This window comes from Chiroxiphia lanceolata, chromosome 19, assembly GCF_009829145.1.
Source record: "Chiroxiphia lanceolata isolate bChiLan1 chromosome 19, bChiLan1.pri, whole genome shotgun sequence".
NCBI classification, from domain to species: domain Eukaryota; kingdom Metazoa; phylum Chordata; class Aves; order Passeriformes; family Pipridae; genus Chiroxiphia; species Chiroxiphia lanceolata.
The window spans coordinates 6,279,747-6,298,214 of record NC_045655.1 but is presented as its reverse complement, the minus strand read 5'-3'; the positions used below and the strand labels follow the sequence as shown (position 1 = coordinate 6,298,214).

Below are 18,468 nucleotides of genomic sequence, written 5' to 3'. Positions count from 1 at the left end.
TCCTTTAACGTCACGCCAAGATGCAAAGGGCAGGAGGCAGCTGGGGCGCAACGGTGCTGCCTGTGCCCTGCCATCCTGCGGGCACTGCTGGACCCAAAAGCAACCCCAGCTGTTTCCTCTGCTGCTGCCTTTCCTCCTTATCACGATCCCATGCTCAAACCAGCCCTGCTGAAGCTGGGTTTTGTTTCCTGACTTAGGGTAGTGTACCTCCATCTCCCCCCGAATGTGCACACTCAGGCTGTGCTGCTCACAACCCCCTTGCCAAGGGGAGGGCTGTGACACGGGTGATAGATCCCCCCATCCTGGGGCCGTACCACAACACGCTTGCCCTGGTTTTCCTCTCTGCAGGCATCTGCCTCTGGCCGCCGTGGGATTCCTCTCCGCCGTGTTTCTCAGGGCCGAGCGGCCGCGGGCGAATGCTCAGCCGAGTGGAGGAAACAAATGAGCCCACCCTCGGCTCCCAGCTGGGTCTCATGGAGCTGGAGCACGGCCACCCCGAGCACATGAGGGGTTCCTCAGCCACTGAGGTCCCTTCAGCAGGGGATTCAAGTGGGGTCCCCTATGAGGGACGTGTCCCATGGCACGCAGCCGTCCCCTCCTTGCTTGCCTGGCTGCAGCTCGGTGAAACACGATCCCAGCTGCCCTGAGGACCTTTGGCCAGGTGGAACTTCAGCCAGCCTCAGCAGTGGGAGACACCAACTTACCTCTGTGCCACCCTCCCTGGGACAATTCCAGGAGCCAGCTCTGCCTGGCACCAGCACTCCTGCTGCAGTGCTGGAGCAGCCCAGGCTTCCTGCTGCCTTACTCTGCCCTGGCTGACCCCAAACCCCAGGATCTCACACGCTCATAACCCACTGTAGCCACTTCTGCTTCCCAACCCACAAGCAGAGAATGTGGAGCCAGGGCAGTGCAAACCCCCGGGGGTTTCCTCCATCTTCCCACCTTCCTGCTCCCAGCTCCAGGGTGCCAAGGGGCAGTCAGAGACTGCTGGGGGAGCAGGGCTGCTCCATTTCTGCCGCACAGTCGGTTACCGGAGTTACCGGCCAGCGCGGCCTCCCCGGCCACGTTCACACGCAGTTTCGGTTTGGGATTTTTGTCTCACTCTGAGCATCCCTCCAGCCCTTCGCCTCGGAGCAACCCTGGGACCGGCATCGCTCTTCGAGGACCGGGCGAGGGAATGGGATGGACGTGCCCCCGAGAGGACAATGTGTGCCAGCCGGGATGTGCTGCGGGCAGAGCGGGGACAACGGGGAGCGTCCCGTCGGTCTCAGGCCAGTCGGGGCTGTCCCCGGAGGGGTGGTAGAGCTGACCCGAAGAGGAAGGGAGCTCAGCGGGGAGCGGGGGCTGCCGCGGCGGGCCCGGATGGCTGACACGGAGAGGCAGAGGTGGCCGTAAGGGAGAGGTGGAACCCCACGGGGGAGCGGCCGGACCCCACGGGGGAGCGGTCCAGCCCCGCTGCCGGTGGCAGGACCCCACAGGAGAGCGGTCCGGCTCCCACGCGGGAGCGATGGAACCCCACGGGGAATCGGTCCAGCTCCCACGGGAGAGCGGTCGGACCCCACGGGGGAGCGGCCAGACCCCACGAGAGATTGGTCTGACCCCACAGGCGAGCGGCCTGGCCCCAGAGGGAGCGGTCGGACCCCACAAGGGAGCGGTCCGGCCCCGCTGCCGGCGGCAGGACCCAGCGGCGCCACCGCCCCCGGGCCGCCCCAGCGGGGCGAGAACACATTTGCATACCCACGCCGAAGAGATTTGCATAGCCACGCCCCAAATATTTACATAACCCCGCCCCATCGCTCTCCGTATTTGGCGGCCATCTCCCCGTCCCGCTCTCCCATTGGTCGCCCCGCGCCCCGCGCCCCGCCCCCGTATAAAGGCGGGCGGCACGGCCTGGGCCGCGCAGTTCGCTGAGCGCGGGCGGCGGGACGGGGCGGCCACAGCTCCGCCCGCTCCCCCCGCCATGAGCAGCGGCGCGGGCCCCGCCGCCCGGCTCTGCCGCCTGGAGCGCGGCCCGGACGGCTACGGCTTCCACCTGCACGGCGAGAAGGGCAAGCCCGGCCAGTTCATCCGGCTGGTGGAAGCGGGCTCGCCGGCCGAGCGCTCGGGGCTGCGGGCCGGGGACCGGCTGCTGGAGGTGGATGGCGAGAACGTGGAGCGGGAGAGCCATCAGCAGGTGGTGGAGCGGATCCGCGCCGCCGCTGGCGCCGTCAGCCTCCTCGTCGTGGACTCGACGGCCGACGAGCAGCTGTCGAAGCGGGCCGGGGCGGGTGCCGAGCCCCCGGTGGTCGGCGAGCAGGCCGCCCCCGTGCCGGTGCCGGTGCCGGCGGAGCCCGCGGCGCGGGAGCCCAACGGCGGCGACCAGCGGGTAAACGGGCGGCCGGGGGGGGCTGGGGCTCGGAAAAGTTTCCGGGAAAGGGGGAGATGTCCGAGGAGGGGAGGTCGGACCTCCCGGGACCGGCCCCGGTCGTCGCCTTCCAACCCTGGAGCGAGCGCATCTACCTCGGCCTCCCGCGGGCGCTCTGTCTGGTTTCGGTCTCGATTCTTTCTTTCTCTATTTTGCTTTGCTTTAAACGCCGCTCCCCAGGAGCCCCGGGCCCTACCGCGCCCGGCTGCTTTGCCTTTTTTATTTTAAATTAATTTTTTTGTTTGCTTGATGCTCTTCTCTCCCAGCCATGCCGGTGACGGGCGGGGGCAGGCGGGCACACCGGGCTGGTTGGACCCATAACCGAGCAGCTTGTTGTGTCCTGGAGCCCTTCGGCCCGTCCTGATGCTGTAGGGCCGGTAAAACGGGGTGAGGAAAGTGACAGGGCGAGCTTTGACGTGTAGGTGAGCCCAGGGCTGGGATGAGGGTGGCTGGCACTAACCCACGCCAAAATACAACAAAAAACCTGTGGCAGAGCATGTTTTTGCGGGCTGTGACTGCAGGTGTTGGTGGCAGTCACTCCTGCCCTGAGCGTGTTCGGTCTCTGCTGTGGAGTGGAGATAGTGGAGCCCTTCCCGGGCTGGAGGACTCATCCTGACAGTCAGACCCCATGTACAGATACTCAGGAATGTTGGCCTTCAGTGTGTGTGGGAGTTAGCAGTTGCACAAACAAAGTGATGTAGAAAGGTGAGGAATTGAGAAATAGCTGACCTTTCCTGCTCCGAGTCGTTCCTAAGAAACACTCTGGGCAGCGGGAGATAATACCGCTTTTTATTTACCCAGCAAAGACTTGTTTGTTGTGACAACAGAGATGTGGATGGTCTTCCTGGGAAGCGGCCTCCTGGTGTCCCCAGGGTGGGGAACGTTCTGGGGAAATCTTGTGACCCGTTCCCAGAGAGACTGGTGCAAAGGAGCCTTCCCAGTGTAGACACCGAGCCCCAGGCAGACCTTGGTGCCTCGCTGAGCTGTTGTCACACAGGGTTTTGCTTAGGACCAGGTGGTTTTGACTTGTGTCTCCTGCTGGACTTCAGCCTTGTGCCAGCTGCCTGTTGCCCCTGGTCAGGCTGATCCACTGCAGGCACAATTCTCATCCCTACCTGGCTAAAGCACTGCTCCAGCACCTCCTCGATGGGCTTGTTCAGGTGGGAACATCCAGGCTCTGCCCCTGTGCTGCCCCTCTTGCTCGCTGTCCCCTGTGTCATCCCATGTCCCCCAGGTCTGGCCCCGTGCCGGGCTGTGGTGCTGCCCCACGCGGGGGGAGCGTGCCCGTTCTCCCGTATGTCACAGTGCCAGCGCTGCCTCGGGGCCCGCGAGACCGTCTGTGCTCTGCTTTCCACTCCCAGATCTCTCCACAGGCTGGGAAAGACAGAAAGAATGTACTTAATGCAGCTCGGGTGAGCCCCCTGCCAGGCTTGGCGGGCTGAGGACATGGGGAACAGAGCCCTGACGTGTGGGGTGGCTGCCTGCTCGCCGTGTTGGCTGGAGTGATGGAAAGGGCATGGGAAGCTGGAGATGCCCCATAAGCTCTTGGGGCACAGCCCCTGCTGGAGATGCCTCACAGGCTTTGGGGGGACAGCCCCGGCTGGAGATTCCCCACAGACTGTTGGGGGACAGTCTTAGCTGGAGATTGCTCACACAGACTGTTGGAGGACAGTCTTAGCTGGAGATTGCTCACACAGACTGTTGGGGGACAGTCTTAGCTGGAGATCACTCACAGGCTTGGGGAGCAGGCTCGGGGCACAGCCCGTGCACAGTTACTACCGGCGGTTTCTCTGTTCACAAGAGCAGGAAGCGGGTGACGTGGGGTGACATGGGGTGACATTACCGCAAGGCCCCAGGACAGTTTCTCAACAGGTATCAGCAGGAAATCTTGCGGCTGGGGACAGGGCCTGGTGGAAAAGGCAAGTGGGTTTGGAGACATCGCCCCGGCTGGGCACCCACCAAGCAGGGTGGGAAGATGCCGGGCGGGATGGGAGCCAAGCCGGAACAGGCAGAAAGGGATTTCTCTCTGGCAAGCCAGGAACACACTGTCGTGCCTGTTCTCCGGACACTGGCGGACAGCCGGTGCTGGCCACCCCATCCCCCTGCAGTCCCAGCATTCTGGGTTGGGTGGGATTCCCTGGGATCACTGGGGAAGTGGGAGATTTGCATGTGTCAGAGTCCTGTTTGTTTTGTTGGGCTGGACTTGCCTTTATTTGCTTAACAAGCCTGGAGACACTTGAGAGCTGTGAGAGCTGCCTGTGGCGAGGAGCGGTCGTTTAACGAGTGATCGTTTAACGAGTGATCGTTTAACGAGTGATCGTTTAACGTCTCCCACTTTCCAGCAGAATCCATCCTCTCTCCAAACCCTGCTGGGTCTTGCATGACTGGGACTCCCCCGTGGTAGGGGGTCAGTCACACCCCCAGCTCTCAGTGCTGGGCATGGGCTGAGAAGATTTTGAGAGGCTCGTCGTGGGCTCCCTTTTCATTCCTATAAAACCTTAGGCATTCAAATCCTCCTGATGCTGGGATGGAGGTTTTGAGCCTCCCTGGGGAGCTGATCCGTGCACCCCTATCTGTGGTGCTGAGCCAGCACAGTGATAGTTTTACACCCCTGAGGCCAACCCCGCTTCCTGGGGCCCTGTGCTGTGTGAGTGTCCCCAGTGAGAGCTCTTACAGTTCATCCCCCCCTCCTTGTGTTTCCGGAGGCTTCAACTGCTCCAGGAGTATCTTGAGAAAGTTTCGAGCAAACCACACGGTGTTCACAGGGCAGCACCAGGTGCTGCAAACCCAGCACCCTGGCATGGGCTGGGGCTGCTTGTACCAGGGCAGGGTGTTTCCTACCAGCCCCGGGCCTCCCTCTTGCAAATTTAGTGCTAAATTAGAGCCCTCCCTGCCAGCAAGGCTCATCCCTCCTTGTAAAATCTGGGTGAGCCTCCCAGGGCTGGGTTTTGGGGCATAACGGGGAGCATTTCCCCCCTCATTGGGAGCATTGCACTGGGAGGTAGCTGATGTTTAATTAGGAAATGAATTAAATTTCCTCTCAAGGCAGCTGCATGAAAAGCAGCTCCAGTTGAACAGGACGTGACAGGGATGCTGCAAGGAGGCTGCTTTGCATCCCCTTTGTATGAAGGCCGAATGTGTGCGCCAGATTTCGGGACCCGTGTGAATTTGCTGGCCCAGGCGTCCTCGAGCTGTTTTGTTTCTCTTTGAGTAACTGGAAATGCTGCTGCTGCCGATGGGCTTGATGCTGCTTGTAGGGCTGAAATGGCTGTTGCAGGGCTGGGAGGTGGGGAGCGGGTCCCGATACCTGTTCACTTGGGGTTCCCATGATCCTGGGATTGCTGGTCCTGCCAGGTGGCTGAAGGTGCTGTGGAGGGTTGGTCCAGCAGCTCCTGGAGGGAGAAGCATATGCCCCAAATCCTGTTCCAGGATAGGAATAGGGATGCATTGCTGCAAAGCTCCCCATGTCAAGTGGGTATCTCTGCAGACAGGTGTCCCTCTGCCGCCCCTGGGTGTGGAGGAGAGGGGTGGCACGGGATGCCCGTGCGGGAGGGCTGAGTCCGGCTTCCCCCCGCCTCCCTCCCCGCCGGAGGTTGTAATTGCTCCTAAGGAGGCTCTGCCGGCTAATCCGTGTCCCAGCACGGCGGGAGGGCTGCTGGCCTTGGAGGAGAGGATGCAGCAGCTTAGAGAAATTAGGGGCATTTCCGCTGTCCTGCTGCCCAGCTCCATAGCCACGGGGTTTCTCTGCATCCCGGGTGTTGGCCCCAAACCCTCTCTCCTCGGGTTGTTAAGACCGAGAGGGACTTTGGGGCTGGAAGGATGACCTACCACAGGGTGCTCGACCCGTGGATGGGCAGGATATAGCTGCTGGAGGATTGGATGCATTCGTTTTCCTCTCTGAGAGGCAGAATGGTGGCTGCCCACGGGGTTTCTGCTGGCACTGGGGATTTGGGGAGGGCACAGGCAGCCTGGCACGCTGGGCTGGAGGAGCTGCCAGCCACTGGTGGGGGGGTGCTGGGGGGGCGGGTCACGGCCCGGCCGGGCTGCCCTCACACCGAGTGCTCCTGCCTTGGCCAGCTGCCTTTGAGGGATCAGTGCCTCCCTCTACTATGACCTGTCCCCCTGTCCTGAGGCATCTGTCCACCCTGCAGGACTTCCCACTCCCTCCCAACCCCCCCCAAATTCATGGCACCAGTGCCTCAGGGAGCCCAGGCTGCCAGGGCTTTGTTGGTATGGGTGGGAGCGAAGTCCTCCCTCCTCCCATTCTCTCCCGGGAGCACTGCCAGCACCGCTTGCCGGGTGCTCCCTCCGGCTTTGTCCCGAGCTATCGGCGTGGAGCAACCCCACAGTGCTGCCAAGGGCACCGGGAGTGTGGGTGCTCCGGAGCCTGACCCCCCTGCTCGAGGTCAGGCCAGGGCAGGGCCCCGGGGAGGTGCTGCCTTCCCCTAGGCTCCACCAGGCTCCTGCCTTTTGTCCTTATTTTGGGTATTGTCTGTCCCCATCCAATTGCTGCATGGGTGGAGGATGCTGTCACACCCTGTGAACCTGCTGCCACCCAGGCACGGGGGGGGGGGGGGGGGACACGGGACTGAAGGGCAGCTGGGGCAAAGTTGAGGGTCACAATCCTCCACCCAGCTGGGGAATCCACACTGGGCATTGCCTGTGGAGCTGAGCCAAGTGGGGAGCAGATCCTGCATGCCAGCACTGAGGCATCCTGGGATCACCTTCACTCCTGGCAGATGCGCTGGGTGCTGCCTGCACCTCCCTTCCCGGGGCGTTGGCAAGTGGTGCTGGGGTGGTAGCTGGCCTTGACCATGGAGGAAGGCGTTGTGCAAGAAGATGAGGCTTTATCAGGGCCTTATCACAGCATTTGGCTCAGCAGTTGCAAATGCGTCACCCCGGCCCGTGTGGGACCCTGTGCCACTTCAGTGCTCTCACATGTGAGGTGTCAGCACTCCAGGACCCAGGTTTTCCTGGCTGGGAGCAAAGGGAATTTCATGGCAAGGAAGCACACGTGCTGTGCAGGGGATAAAGGGCAGCACGGTGCAGGTGTGGGAGGGGAGATTCCTGCAGTGCCTCTTCCCAGTGATGTTATGGGTACCAAAGGAGAAAAAATTATCTCAGAAGAAAGATTAAATACAAAACCTCTTGGCAAGGAATATTCCAGCAGTTTGAGCAAGGCTTGGCTGCTGGGAGAGCCCAACCAAAGCCCAGGGGCTGGTGGTCAAGGCGGGATCAAACCATTTTATCTATAAATGTGTGGAGGTGGTGTTGGGTGCCGGGGTCAGTGCAGTTCTGATGGTGCCACGTGCAGGTGGCTGGTTTGTGTTGCTTGCTTCCTCTGATGCTTCCCGGGCATCCCACTCCCCACTGGGTGAGCAAAGGCAGTTCCTGTGTGCCAGGCTCCCAGGGCTGCTCCTGCTTCTTTCTGCTGCTCACAGGGTGGGGAGCTTAAAGGGCTCTCTGTGGGCCAGGTACATGTGGCTGCCCCTGCGGGGTTCCCTGGCGCCAGGTGCTGGTGGATCCACAGGTCAAGGTGAAACCAGGTGCAGATGAGCTGGGTGTTGCCTCCTGGAGAGTTGAACATCCTATGTCACGCCGCCCCGGTGGAGCTGGTTTCTGTTTTGCAATCCTGGAGGGGTCATGCCAGGGCATTGAGGCGCCTCGGCATTGTGGCTGCTCCAGAGGGATCCCAGCTGCCTGCCCAGGCCCTTTGTGCCCCTTCCCTGCCGGCAGTGGCTGTGGGGTGCTCTGGGGTGGGGGATCTCACTGGTCCCATGGCTGGGTTTGCTGTGGAGGGGGGTTGCAGCTGGCAAGGGTGTGATGGAAGGGACCTGCTCTTGTGGTTGAGATCCCTCCGGTAGCTAAAGCTTCCCGAGTGGGATGGGGTGGGGTGGGGGTGCTTCCCAGCAGCCTGGGCTATGTTTCCTCCTCCACCTTCATGGCGGTTGCAATCCTGATCCCAAAAGGAAGAGCGTGGTCTGGGGACACACATAATAACGTGTTTCTTCAACGTTTCGCTGCAATTAGTGTGCCCTGCACCTAATTCATTAATTAATGCCTGGGATCATGGGGTGTTTGGCACACTGCTTCCCAGCTCGAGGTATCAGTGTTTGCAGGTGGCCACACAGGGATGGTGTCCCAGGGAGATGTCTGAGGGTCCTGGTGCTTTCCCTGGGTGTTGGGGGGGGGTCTGAGAGCAGTTTACCCACAGGCTGTCCCCGTTGCAGGAGGAGCTGCGACCTCGGCTGTGCCACATGAAGAAGGGCCCCGATGGCTACGGCTTCAACCTGCACAGTGACAAGAGCCGCCCGGGGCAGTACGTGCGCGCCGTCGACCCCAACTCGCCGGCCGAGGCAGCAGGGCTGGCCCCCCAGGACCGCATCATCGAGGTATGCTGGGGTGGGCAGGGTTCTGGGGGGGGGTCTCCCAAAAAACCGTGGTGCTCCCTCGCATCCCGGTGGCCGGTGGCCGGGAGGCAGCTGCCCTTTGCTGGGAAGGTGTGTGGTGTCCTTGACGCTGGTGGTGACTCACAGTGCAGACACCCAACCTGCACCGGCCTGCCGGTCCCCACCCAGGGGTGCAGCACTGTGGAGGGTTGGGGCTGAGCACTAATTAGCTGGCTGTGGGTTAATTAGCAGTAGCACTGTCCTTGGGATGTCCCTGGGGTGTGGCAGGCTGGGGACAAGGTGCATGATGGCCTCAAGTTCTGCTGCCAGACGTGACCAGGGTGGAGATGGGGACAGGGTTTGTGCCAGGTGGGATGATGACCCATGAGGGCAAGGACAAACCGAGCCCCAACCCTGCTGCTCACTGGGGCGTGGGGCTGCTGCCTCATTTGGGCTGAAGTTTTGGGGTCTCTGGGGACCATGAGAGTTTTGTCTCTTGCCCATGCTGCCCATCTCCTGTGCCTGCCCTGGGTCTGTGCCCTGCCAGGCACTCCCTGCCAGCTTTGCCCGTTCGATCCCGTGCTAATCACTCAGAGGAAAATCTGCTTTTAATGAGGTTTTCCTGGCTGCGCCACTAATCCCTGTGAGGCTGTAAATGCCTGCAGGGGCTGCGGGGTGGCTGTGCTGGGGTTGTGACTGGTACCAAGGCGGTACCCAGCCCCTCTGTGGAGCTCTCAAGGGATGGATGAGCCCTGGCTCCAGGGGTGACGTGGTGCCTTGCCTGCAGGTGAACGGTGTGTGCATGGAGGGCAAGCAGCACAGTGATGTGGTGGCAGCCATCAAGGCAGGCGGTGATGAGACCAGGCTGCTGGTGGTGGATGTCCTCACGGATGAGTTCTTCAAGAAGTGCAAGGTGGTGCCCTCGGAGCAGCACCTGACAGGTGGGCTGGGGGCTGTGCTGCGGGGCTGGGGGTTTGTGTCATCTCTGTCAGCTTTGTGTCACCAAACCTGGGGTGCTGGGGTGCTCCCTGAGCCTTGGGAGGTGGAGGTTTATCACCCTAGGACCAAGCAGAGTCACGTGGCTTTGGTGTCTCCCTGCCTGTATGGGGGCCCCGTGCTGGGGTGGTGGTTTATGGCCCTGGGTTGCACTTTGTCAGGGTTTATGGCCTGGGGAGTGAAGAGGCATCAGCTGCCCTTTGCTCTGCTCCATGGGCCCCTCCCTGCTGTCACAGTGGTCCCCAAGAGGATGGGGAGGGGTTCTCACTGGGCTCCACATCACTGCTGCCGTCATGGGGATGTGCCTGGCAGCATCTCCCTGTGCTGTGGGGTTGGCTGCAGGGGCTGGTTAGAAAACTCAGGACCTGGCCAGATCCTGGGCAGTGTTGTGTGAGCACTGGCCATGTGCAGCCTTTGACTGCCCCACATTGGTGAGGGGACAAAGCAAATACATCCTCACTTGGTGCCCATGTCCTTGTCCCACAGGTCCCTTGCCAGAACCAGTTGCCAATGGCGATATAGAGAAGGTAAGAGCCTCGTCTTGCTTCTAACCCCATCCTTCCCCATCTCCAGACAGGGACCCTCCTGTTCAGGTGTCCCCATGGACAGAATGATGCCACCAGGGACTGCAGTGCTCCCAGGCTGCCACACAAGAGCTGGTGCCACTGGGAAGGGGACTGGGAACTGGTGTCCCCCAGGAAGGGAGTTGCTTGTGGTGCTGAGCGTAACAGAGATGGCTGCAATTGCCTGTGCCTCCTCTCCTTTTGCCTCCTGATGCTCCAGGGCTAGGAGCCCTTGTGGTGCTGCAGGGAAGTAGCATCCAGCCCTGCAGCCACCCTCCTCTTCCTGCTCCAGCTAAAGCCAGGGCAGTCGGCCGGGGTTTAATCCCTCCCCGCTCCAGATGGGCAGCGCTGGAGTATTTATGTGCCTGGAGCTTGTAGGGGATTATGTGTAGGGAAGGACGGATTTCGTGGACCCCCGTGTGGGACTTGCAACTCCAGCGGTTGTTCTCAAGCTGCAGGGGCTGGAGCTCTCATTCCCTCCCTGTTTCCCCCAGGAAAACAGTGGAGAGCCACAGTCCAACTCGGTGTCCGAGAGCCCGTCCAGCCCCGCGCCTCTGGCCGTGTCCCCCAACTCCAGCGAGACCCACAGCGAGGTAGGGCTGGGAATGCCGGGGGGAGGCAGTGGCTGGGAAGCGGGATCTGGGATGAGCCCCCACTGTGGGGCTGTCCTGAGGGGGGACATGGTGGGGCTGACACAGCCTCTCGCCCCCCCCAGCCCCACATGGAGGAAGGTGACAAGCGCCACTCGGCATCCGGCTCCCTCCTGGACCTCGACATCCCGCTGGCCGTGGCCAAGGAGCGGGCGCACCAGAAGCGCACCAGCAAGAGGGCACCCCAGATGGACTGGAGCAAGAAAAACGAACTGTTCAGCAACCTGTGAAGGTCCCTGGGGCGGGGTGAGGGTCTGCTGGCCCCCCCCAGCCCTGCACCCACCTCTCCTGCACCCCCCTCCTCCCTGCCACGGGCTCCTGGCGGGGATGTGGGGCTGCTCCCCACCACCCTGACCTGAGTGCTGGGGCTCAGTGGCCAGTGAGCATTCCTACAGAGGGATGTCTGGGCTAGAGAGAAAGGGGGGTGCTGGGCGTGCTCCCTCTCAAGAGCCCATCCCCAGCGTGCTCCTCCAGCCCTGCCTTGAAGCCCTGCACATCCTGGTAGGCACAAGCAGGGATATGGGGAGGGATCAAGGATTTGGGGTGGCCTGATGCCCAGTTCTGATCCCTGCTGTTCCCTGGTTCTTCCCCCACCCCCAAACCTTATCTCCATTTGAGTCACCCCCCAGATTTCCCTTTAACTGAAAAACCTGAGGCTTTTAGTGACTCTTGCCAAACCCCACCTGCCCAGCCACTGACCACAGCCGGGGTGTTTGACCCCTGCCTGGCAAGCTCCGTCCACGATGACTTTGTCCCTTTGCCTCTTCTGCTGCAAGGAGGGACACGGGTGCCCAGCAGTGAGGAGACCCCAGCACTCACCCTGCCCCTGGGGCAATTTTGGGAGAGGAGAGGGTGTCCGGAGCCAGCACAGCAAGCAATAATAGTCTCCTTTACTCCTGCACACTCCTGGAGACAGAGCCGATCAGGGTTTGAATCCAACACTGTGTAATTTAAAGGCTTCTCATAGACTTCTTTTTTTTTTCCAATCGCACCATTCCTTTTTTTTTTTAACTGTATTTTGTGGAAATTCTTCCTGTGGATGTTTTGTTTCTATGTGCTGCAATCAGGTGTTGTCGTACTGTTGAGCTCAAGAGAAATTCTGTTTACTGGAATAAACCTTCCTGACTTCACGTGTCTGGTTTAAGGCTAAATCCTTCTGGAACCTGAGAGGGTGCAGGGGCTTGCTGTGCCCCGGGGCTGGGGGAAGAGGCAGGTAATGTGGGGAACACTGGGCCTGGTTTGGATGCCCCTCAGCACCTGGTGGGGCCAGGAGGGGAGGTCAGGGAGGCACCGGCTGGTCCCAGTGGGGGTTAATGCCTCAGGGTGATTAAAGGACTCTAATCCCCTGGGGAGTGCAGGGGAGTGAGGGCAGTGATGCAAAGCTCTAATCCAGGTCTGTCAACCAGGCTGGAGGGCAGCAGCTCTGTTGGAGGCAGCTCCAATTTGCCCCCAGCCCCCCTGGAGGTTTTTAGGGTGAGCCTGGGTTGCTCCTGGGTTGGGGGAAAGCAGGGGGATGGGCTGGGAGGAGTTGTTTGTCCCTCTAAATGGATGGATCTAGCCCTGGGTGGCTCAGCAGGGCCAGGCTGGTGGCACCATGGCTGCACTGAGCACAGGGCAGGGCTGGGCCCAGTCCCTGCCCAGTGTCTGCATTTCCTCCCCTTCTGCACACTCTTGTTTTTTGCTCCAAATTTCCAGACAAGCTGGTCTACCTGAGCTGACGAGTGGTCACAGAGGTCTGCACCTCAAATGACAACCAAGTGATGAGGTGTCACCACATTTCCAGGGAATGTGCAGGCTGTCACTTCCCCCTGGAAGCTGGGGGTGGGGTGGGGGGAGCCCATTCCAACGAGCCTCATTCTCCAAAGGTGTCCTCTGAAATAGGTGAGCTCCTGTCTTCTCTTTCCTACCTTCACCCCCTTGGAGAGCAAGCAGGGCATCCCAGCCTGGCTGGGGCTACCCATACAGGGCAGGAGTGGGGGCATCCACTGGGTCCCAGGGGCATCTTTTGCCTCTTGGCCTGGTCGGAGCAGCCAGGCACTGGTTCCCTGTGGGAACACTGGTTGAGCCTCGCTGGGACCACCCCAGCCTGGGGGAGGGCTGAGCTCCGGGACAGACCCAACTTTGTTTTGGGTTGCCAGGCAAAGGCTTTTCCCAGCCCCTGTGGAGGCGGGAGAGCTCCGGCGTTGCCAGGGGACCGGGGATGCCAAGCTGGGCACTCACTGGCTCCAGAGCAACCGGCTGGGCATGGGGAGCTATGACAGGATATCACTGCCCCTTTTCCCTGGCACCAGAGGTTAAGTTATTTTTCCCACCTTGTTCGGCTTTTAGGGGAGCAAATCCCAGCTCAGCTCCATCTCTCCTCCCAGTTTGGCCTGGCTCCTCTGGCACAGGGATGAAACACTCCACGGAAGGAGCACAGAGCCAGCAGTTTGCCCAGCAGGTTCTGCAAATCTTGTTCTGGAGGACAGAATCCATTCCTGCCTGCAGCAGGTGACGAAGAGCAGGAGGATTAGTAGCCCTTGTCATGGTAATCCCAGCGGGAAGTAGAGCTGCTCTTCACTTTATTACCACACAAAGCTTTCCCTACAACTAAATCCACGCTAAATACTTGTTGTTTTAAAATACTGTGATACACTGTTCCCACGCTTGGCTTTAATATTAGTCACAGGAATCATGTATTTAAATTAACTAAAATTGGAAAACTAAAACGCCCTAGGCTCTAAAAATACAAGGCACAGCAACACTAAAAATTCCACAGACTGCCAATCTCCAATATAAACATCCCGGGGCGAATCTGAAAGTTATTACCTGATCCTGCTTCATTGGAACAGATAATTTCTGGTCTAGGATTAGCCATTACGGCTGCTACTACAGTGGGAAAACACACAGGAGTCAGTTATCCTCCTTACCTTCTGTCCTCTCCTCTTAGCAAGCCTCCCTGCTGTGGAGAGCATGTGTAGGGCAGGAGAGGTCAGGCTGAGTAACTGCACAGGTAAGTCTGTCTAGGTGGAATCAGGCAAGTGCCCCTTCTTCATCCATAGATCTTGGATCTACCACTGCTCAGGCTGGTTAACTCTCACCTAAATATATCTGCCCCTCAGTCACAGATATTTTTCCCCCCATCCTTCTTAGTGGAGCAGCAAATGAAGCTTCCAGGCTCAGCAGAGCAAGTCCTGAGCTGCTGGAAGAAGGGAGCTGTCTCCTTTCACTGTGTTCTCCTCTTCCTCCTTGCTTCCATCAAAGCAGCCAGGGAAAATGAAGTGCTATATCCCTTCAATGCTGGTCTGAGGTTTCCAGATATGGAACACGGCCCTGAAGCTCCAGGGGGTTTGTCTCAGCAGCCTCCTGCAGCTCCCAGCCCCTCCCTTGCACAGCTGTCATGGTGGGGCTCAGCTCTAGTCTTGATCAGCCAATATCAACAATTTTCGTCACATTAACTTGCCCTTCGGTTGTGCTCACCCACACCAGGGCCTCTCCCTGCCAGGACACAGCAGTGCCCCCCTGCAACGCACCAGACCCTGGAAGACTGGGTTCAAAGAGTCTCTGTTGTCTGTTACAAACCATAACCACACTTTGAGCAGCCAAAGCAAGCAGCTGAGCCCCACACTGTGCTCAGGCACCTCAGAGCTTTGTCTTTTTTTTTTTATTCAAGAGTAAACAAACTGAGCTGCCAGCGTATGAGACCATGTCTGCCAAACTGATGAATCCTGCTCCAAGGGCAGTGGGAGAAGTTACTGCTTGTACAGAAATTGGTGGCACCAGGAAACAACTGCTGGTGATTTTAGGCTCTGCTGGAACGGCATGTGAAGGTTACAGTCATTCCTAGCCAAACCTGTGAATTAGTGGCTGTTCTCCAGGTCCAAACTTCAGGCCGTAATTCTGGCTGGCGCAGCAAAGTGCAAAGTTGGCAGGATGACAAAGTAACTGAAAACAGTCAAGTGCAGTGTTGGCTCAGTGGTGTCCTCCACACCCAGACCTTGCAACAGCGTCCAACTCCTCCCTGGAAACCCAGCCCGTGTCTGGATGTGTCTGTCAGGTCTCCAGCACCCCAACTGGCCGCTTCAGCTCAGTGTAGCTCTTCTCCTCCACGTGGTTTGTCTGTTCCAGGAGCCATCGTCTCTCCTGGTCACTGACATCCAGCTTCAGCGTCACCTCCTGGAAAAAGCTGTTCACAGCAACCTGCATCACACAGAGGGAAAGCAGCTCAGTACCAGTCATGGGGGAAACATGTTCTCTGGGTAGAAGATGGGCTGTTACTGCACCTCCTTAAAGTGAAGCTTTTTGAACATGCAGATACTGGCTTCATTTTCCTGACCAATCTTAGCCTCAAATTTGGTGATCCCCAGGCTTCTCACTCCTGCAAAAGAAATCAGAGAAGCATTTCTATCACTAGTTTGGCTTCTATAAAAGCAGAGGACTCCAGTCTTGGGGCAGATGCATCCCTTACTACCCTGTCTGAATCACTAGGAGTATGTGCTTCTTGATCACAGGCTGCCTGCACTCCTGTTCCTGTGCACTGAGCCACCCTTACCATAGGCCATCATCAGCAGAGTTGCCTCCTTGCCAAACCCTCTGCCTCGGTAGCAGGGCTCTGAAAGAGACAGTCACAGAGTCAGCATCCACTTATGGGAGACAAATCAGCCACACCAGACACTTTTCAGAGGAGACTGTGACCTGGACAGACAAAGGTCTCATCAGGGCTGAACAGCCACTGTAAAGCATGAGAATAAAAAGCTGCTGCATGTAACACCTGTCTGCAGCTGGCTTTAGCCGTGGAAACAAAGCTATGAAGCAGAACTTGACCTGCAATCATAATTTCAACCTCTCCCAGGGTCGGATCCTCGGCGTTGGTGAGGAAGAGGTTCACGTCCCCCACCATGCAGGACTCCTCCTCCGCCTGTCCCGGCCACCGTGCCGCGTCCAGCACGATGAAGGTGCACTCTGGGGAAGACAAGAAAGAGGCAGCATTCTCAGGGCATGCTGAGCATTATCCCCAAATCAATGAAGAATGAAACTAAATGCGGGTAACGGTCAGATGAACAACAGCTTCCACACATTAACAGCGAGGAAGAGCTAATAACTGGGTTTCCCACGCCAAGTGTGCCTGCTCCCAACCATAGAAATGTGAGAAATATTTGGGAAAACCCGTTGTGAGGGTGACAAAGACACCAAGACTAGAAGCAGCATGTTTTAAGGAGCATGAAAACGTCCATCCCATGTCTGAGGTCTCCTTGCCTTGCCTCACTCAGCAGCAAGTTTGGGCAAAGAATTGTTTGGTCCACAAGAGGCTGAGACCTAGTGATTCATCTGGTCCATGTTATTACTGCTTTGAGTAAGGCTTTTAATGCTTTGAGTAAGACAAATACTCTGGACTGGGGTCTTTGCCAGCTTCAGTATTTTCTAGCTCACTACATTTCTACCAGGCTTTTATGGGCAGGGATTTGTTACCTGTAGGAGAGTCAGGGAACCAATTCAGTTGCTTCAAGCAGATGATTATAAAAATCACTGGATTTCTCAAGGAAAAATACAACCTCTTTCCACTTTTTTATAATGATCAGACCTGGGGAGTGCTGGCTGTGCAGGATCAGCTCAGCACATAATGCTGTGGGAAGTAATTCACTGTAATCTTTAAAAAAACTACATAAAAAGGACACCAGCAGCCCTGGACATTCTCTAGTTCCCTGACATGGTTTATATATAACAGAAAGCCAGTCCAAAGCTGCTGTTGTAGAGGGTCTCACATCTCCTCTGGTTCAGAGGAGACTTACAGCTCACTGTGGGTCCTTCCCAGGACGGAAAGGGCCTGCCCACCACTTCTACCCTTCCTTAGAGAACATTTCAGGTGCTCACTGTCAGCATCCTCCCTCCAGCTGCGCTGCATCTCGTACTCCTGCTCCAGGCTGAGGGGCTCCGAGGCCGTCAGGCGCTGCAGCTCCTCCGACTGCATCCACTCGTGGTACCTGACAAGGGACCCAGAGCCACGTCACTGCCCCAGCTGCAGCACTGCGGGTGGATCTCCCCCAACAACCTGAGGATCGGGGCATAAACCAGCTCTGGAAGCATCAGCCCAGCCTTTGTGGCAACTTAAAAGTGTCCACAGCCTTCTCTCCCTTTTCTAACATAGGAATCAGGGCTCTCTGTGGAAATTCAGTGGCTTTGCCTGAAGAGTGCCCAATGCAAACTGGGTGTTTTTGAGAGCACTGGGTTCCTGTGCATTTCATCCCTCCTGGACGCTGACAAAAACATCAATACTGGCATCTTTGAGGCTGCAGCTATCCAGGCCAGCACTTCACAAACCTGCACACCTAATGTATCAAACATCCACACATTTAAGCTTTGTGGCTTTTTTTGCTCTTACACTGTCAGTAGGGAAAGGCATCAACGAACAGGAGAACGGCTGGTGTTCACTCACTGACAGGCAGGTATTTCCCCTTTTCCACGGGTATACTCAATGGCACAGATAAAGTTATCCCTTTCAGTAGAGCCGGCACAGAGCACAGCCGGGCACGGAGGGCACACTCACTGCCTTCCCGGGAGTGATTAACAGAGGGAAGAGGCCCAGCCCCCTCTGACCATCACACTCACTTCAGAGAGAAGTGAAATCAGACCGAGCAGGACACGAGCCACGTACCGGGGCACGTGTGCGGCGGTGTAGGGCACCAGCGCCACCTTCTTCCCTCGCAGCACCGTGTCCTGGTTAATCTTCATGGCCTCGGCACCGAGAAAGAGCCCCAGCGACCCGCTCCGTTCTGCGGCGAGGCCGAGGGAGGGGGCAGCGCTGCCTGGAGCCTTTCGGGAGCGCAGGTCACGCCGATCCCCCACACCAGGGTGCCCGAGGGGACCCCGGGGCCGGGGGGGCTCCGGGACCGCGGGGACCGCGGGAACCGCCACCGGCCCGTCACGTGGATCTGCCGCGCCGCCCTCCGAGCATGCGCAGAGCCAACACAATTGCCTTACGTCATCGCCCCGCCTCTGCATGACCCCGCCTCCACCATACCCCCTCGCCCCGCCCCCTTTGGCTCCTCCCCCTCTTGCCCCGCCTCTGCCCCTACCCTGCCTCGCCCCTTCCCACGGGCCAATGGCTATCGGTGTGTTTACCCCGGCCCCGCCCCTGCCCCGTCTTGAACACGCCTCTGCCCTTTCCCGCCCCGCCCCTTTCCATCCCGGTCACGCCCCCTTTTTAGACCACGCCCAATCAGGCCCCGCCCCGTCACCTTCACAACCCCACCCTTTTCTGGCCGCGCCCCTGCCTGGCCCCGCCCCTTCTCACCACCCAATCGCTGTTCGGCGCTTTCCTCTCCGCCCCGCCCCTCGAGCAGGTCACGTGCGCGGAAGGTTCCGGGCGTGCGCCGTGAGTGCCCCCCGCGCGGCGGGGGCGGGGCCGCCGGCACGAGCCGCCGCCGGTGAGGGAGCGGGGGCGACCCGGGGCGGGACCCGGGGGAAACGGGGCCGACGGCGCCCTCGAG

At 59.0% G+C, this 18,468-nt stretch overlaps 2 protein-coding genes across 2 annotated transcripts; one reads left to right on the top strand and one right to left on the bottom strand.

Moving 5' to 3' along the window:
• The first annotated feature begins 1,905 nt into the window (after nt 1-1,905).
• Nucleotides 1,906-12,132, top strand: SLC9A3R1 (SLC9A3 regulator 1). Its single transcript, XM_032706502.1, has 6 exons — nt 1,906-2,365; nt 8,635-8,796; nt 9,581-9,734; nt 10,276-10,316; nt 10,847-10,945; nt 11,068-12,132. Exons 1-6 carry the CDS (start codon nt 1,961-1,963, stop codon nt 11,230-11,232), a joined length of 1,026 nt encoding a protein of 341 aa, XP_032562393.1. The 5' UTR covers nt 1,906-1,960; the 3' UTR covers nt 11,233-12,132.
• Nucleotides 12,133-14,574: 2,442 nt separating this feature from the next.
• NAT9 (N-acetyltransferase 9 (putative)) lies at nt 14,575-17,917 on the bottom strand. The gene is made up of 6 exons (XM_032706503.1): nt 17,634-17,917; nt 16,853-16,962; nt 15,806-15,943; nt 15,534-15,593; nt 15,265-15,359; nt 14,575-15,181 (listed from the first exon to the last, which is right to left on the bottom strand). Exons 1-6 carry the CDS (start codon nt 17,708-17,710, stop codon nt 15,035-15,037), a joined length of 627 nt encoding a protein of 208 aa, XP_032562394.1. The 5' UTR covers nt 17,711-17,917; the 3' UTR covers nt 14,575-15,034.
• Nucleotides 17,918-18,468: the final 551 nt, after the last annotated feature.

Coding starts and splice junctions, on each gene's coding strand:
- SLC9A3R1 (XM_032706502.1), top strand. CDS start 1,961: ATGAGCAGCGGCGCGGGCCCCGCCGCCCGGCTCTGCCGCCTGGAGCGC. Junction 8,797..9,580: donor CCCAGGACCGCATCATCGAG/GTATGCTGGGGT, acceptor CCTTGCCTGCAG/GTGAACGGTGTGTGCATGGA. Junction 10,317..10,846: donor CCAATGGCGATATAGAGAAG/GTAAGAGCCTCG, acceptor TGTTTCCCCCAG/GAAAACAGTGGAGAGCCACA.
- NAT9 (XM_032706503.1), bottom strand. CDS start 17,710: ATGAAGATTAACCAGGACACGGTGCTGCGAGGGAAGAAGGTGGCGCTG. Junction 15,944..16,852: donor CTGGAGGGAGGATGCTGACA/GTGAGCACCTGA, acceptor TGTCTTCCCCAG/AGTGCACCTTCATCGTGCTG. Junction 15,182..15,264: donor AAAAGCTTCACTTTAAGGAG/GTGCAGTAACAG, acceptor TGTGTGATGCAG/GTTGCTGTGAACAGCTTTTT.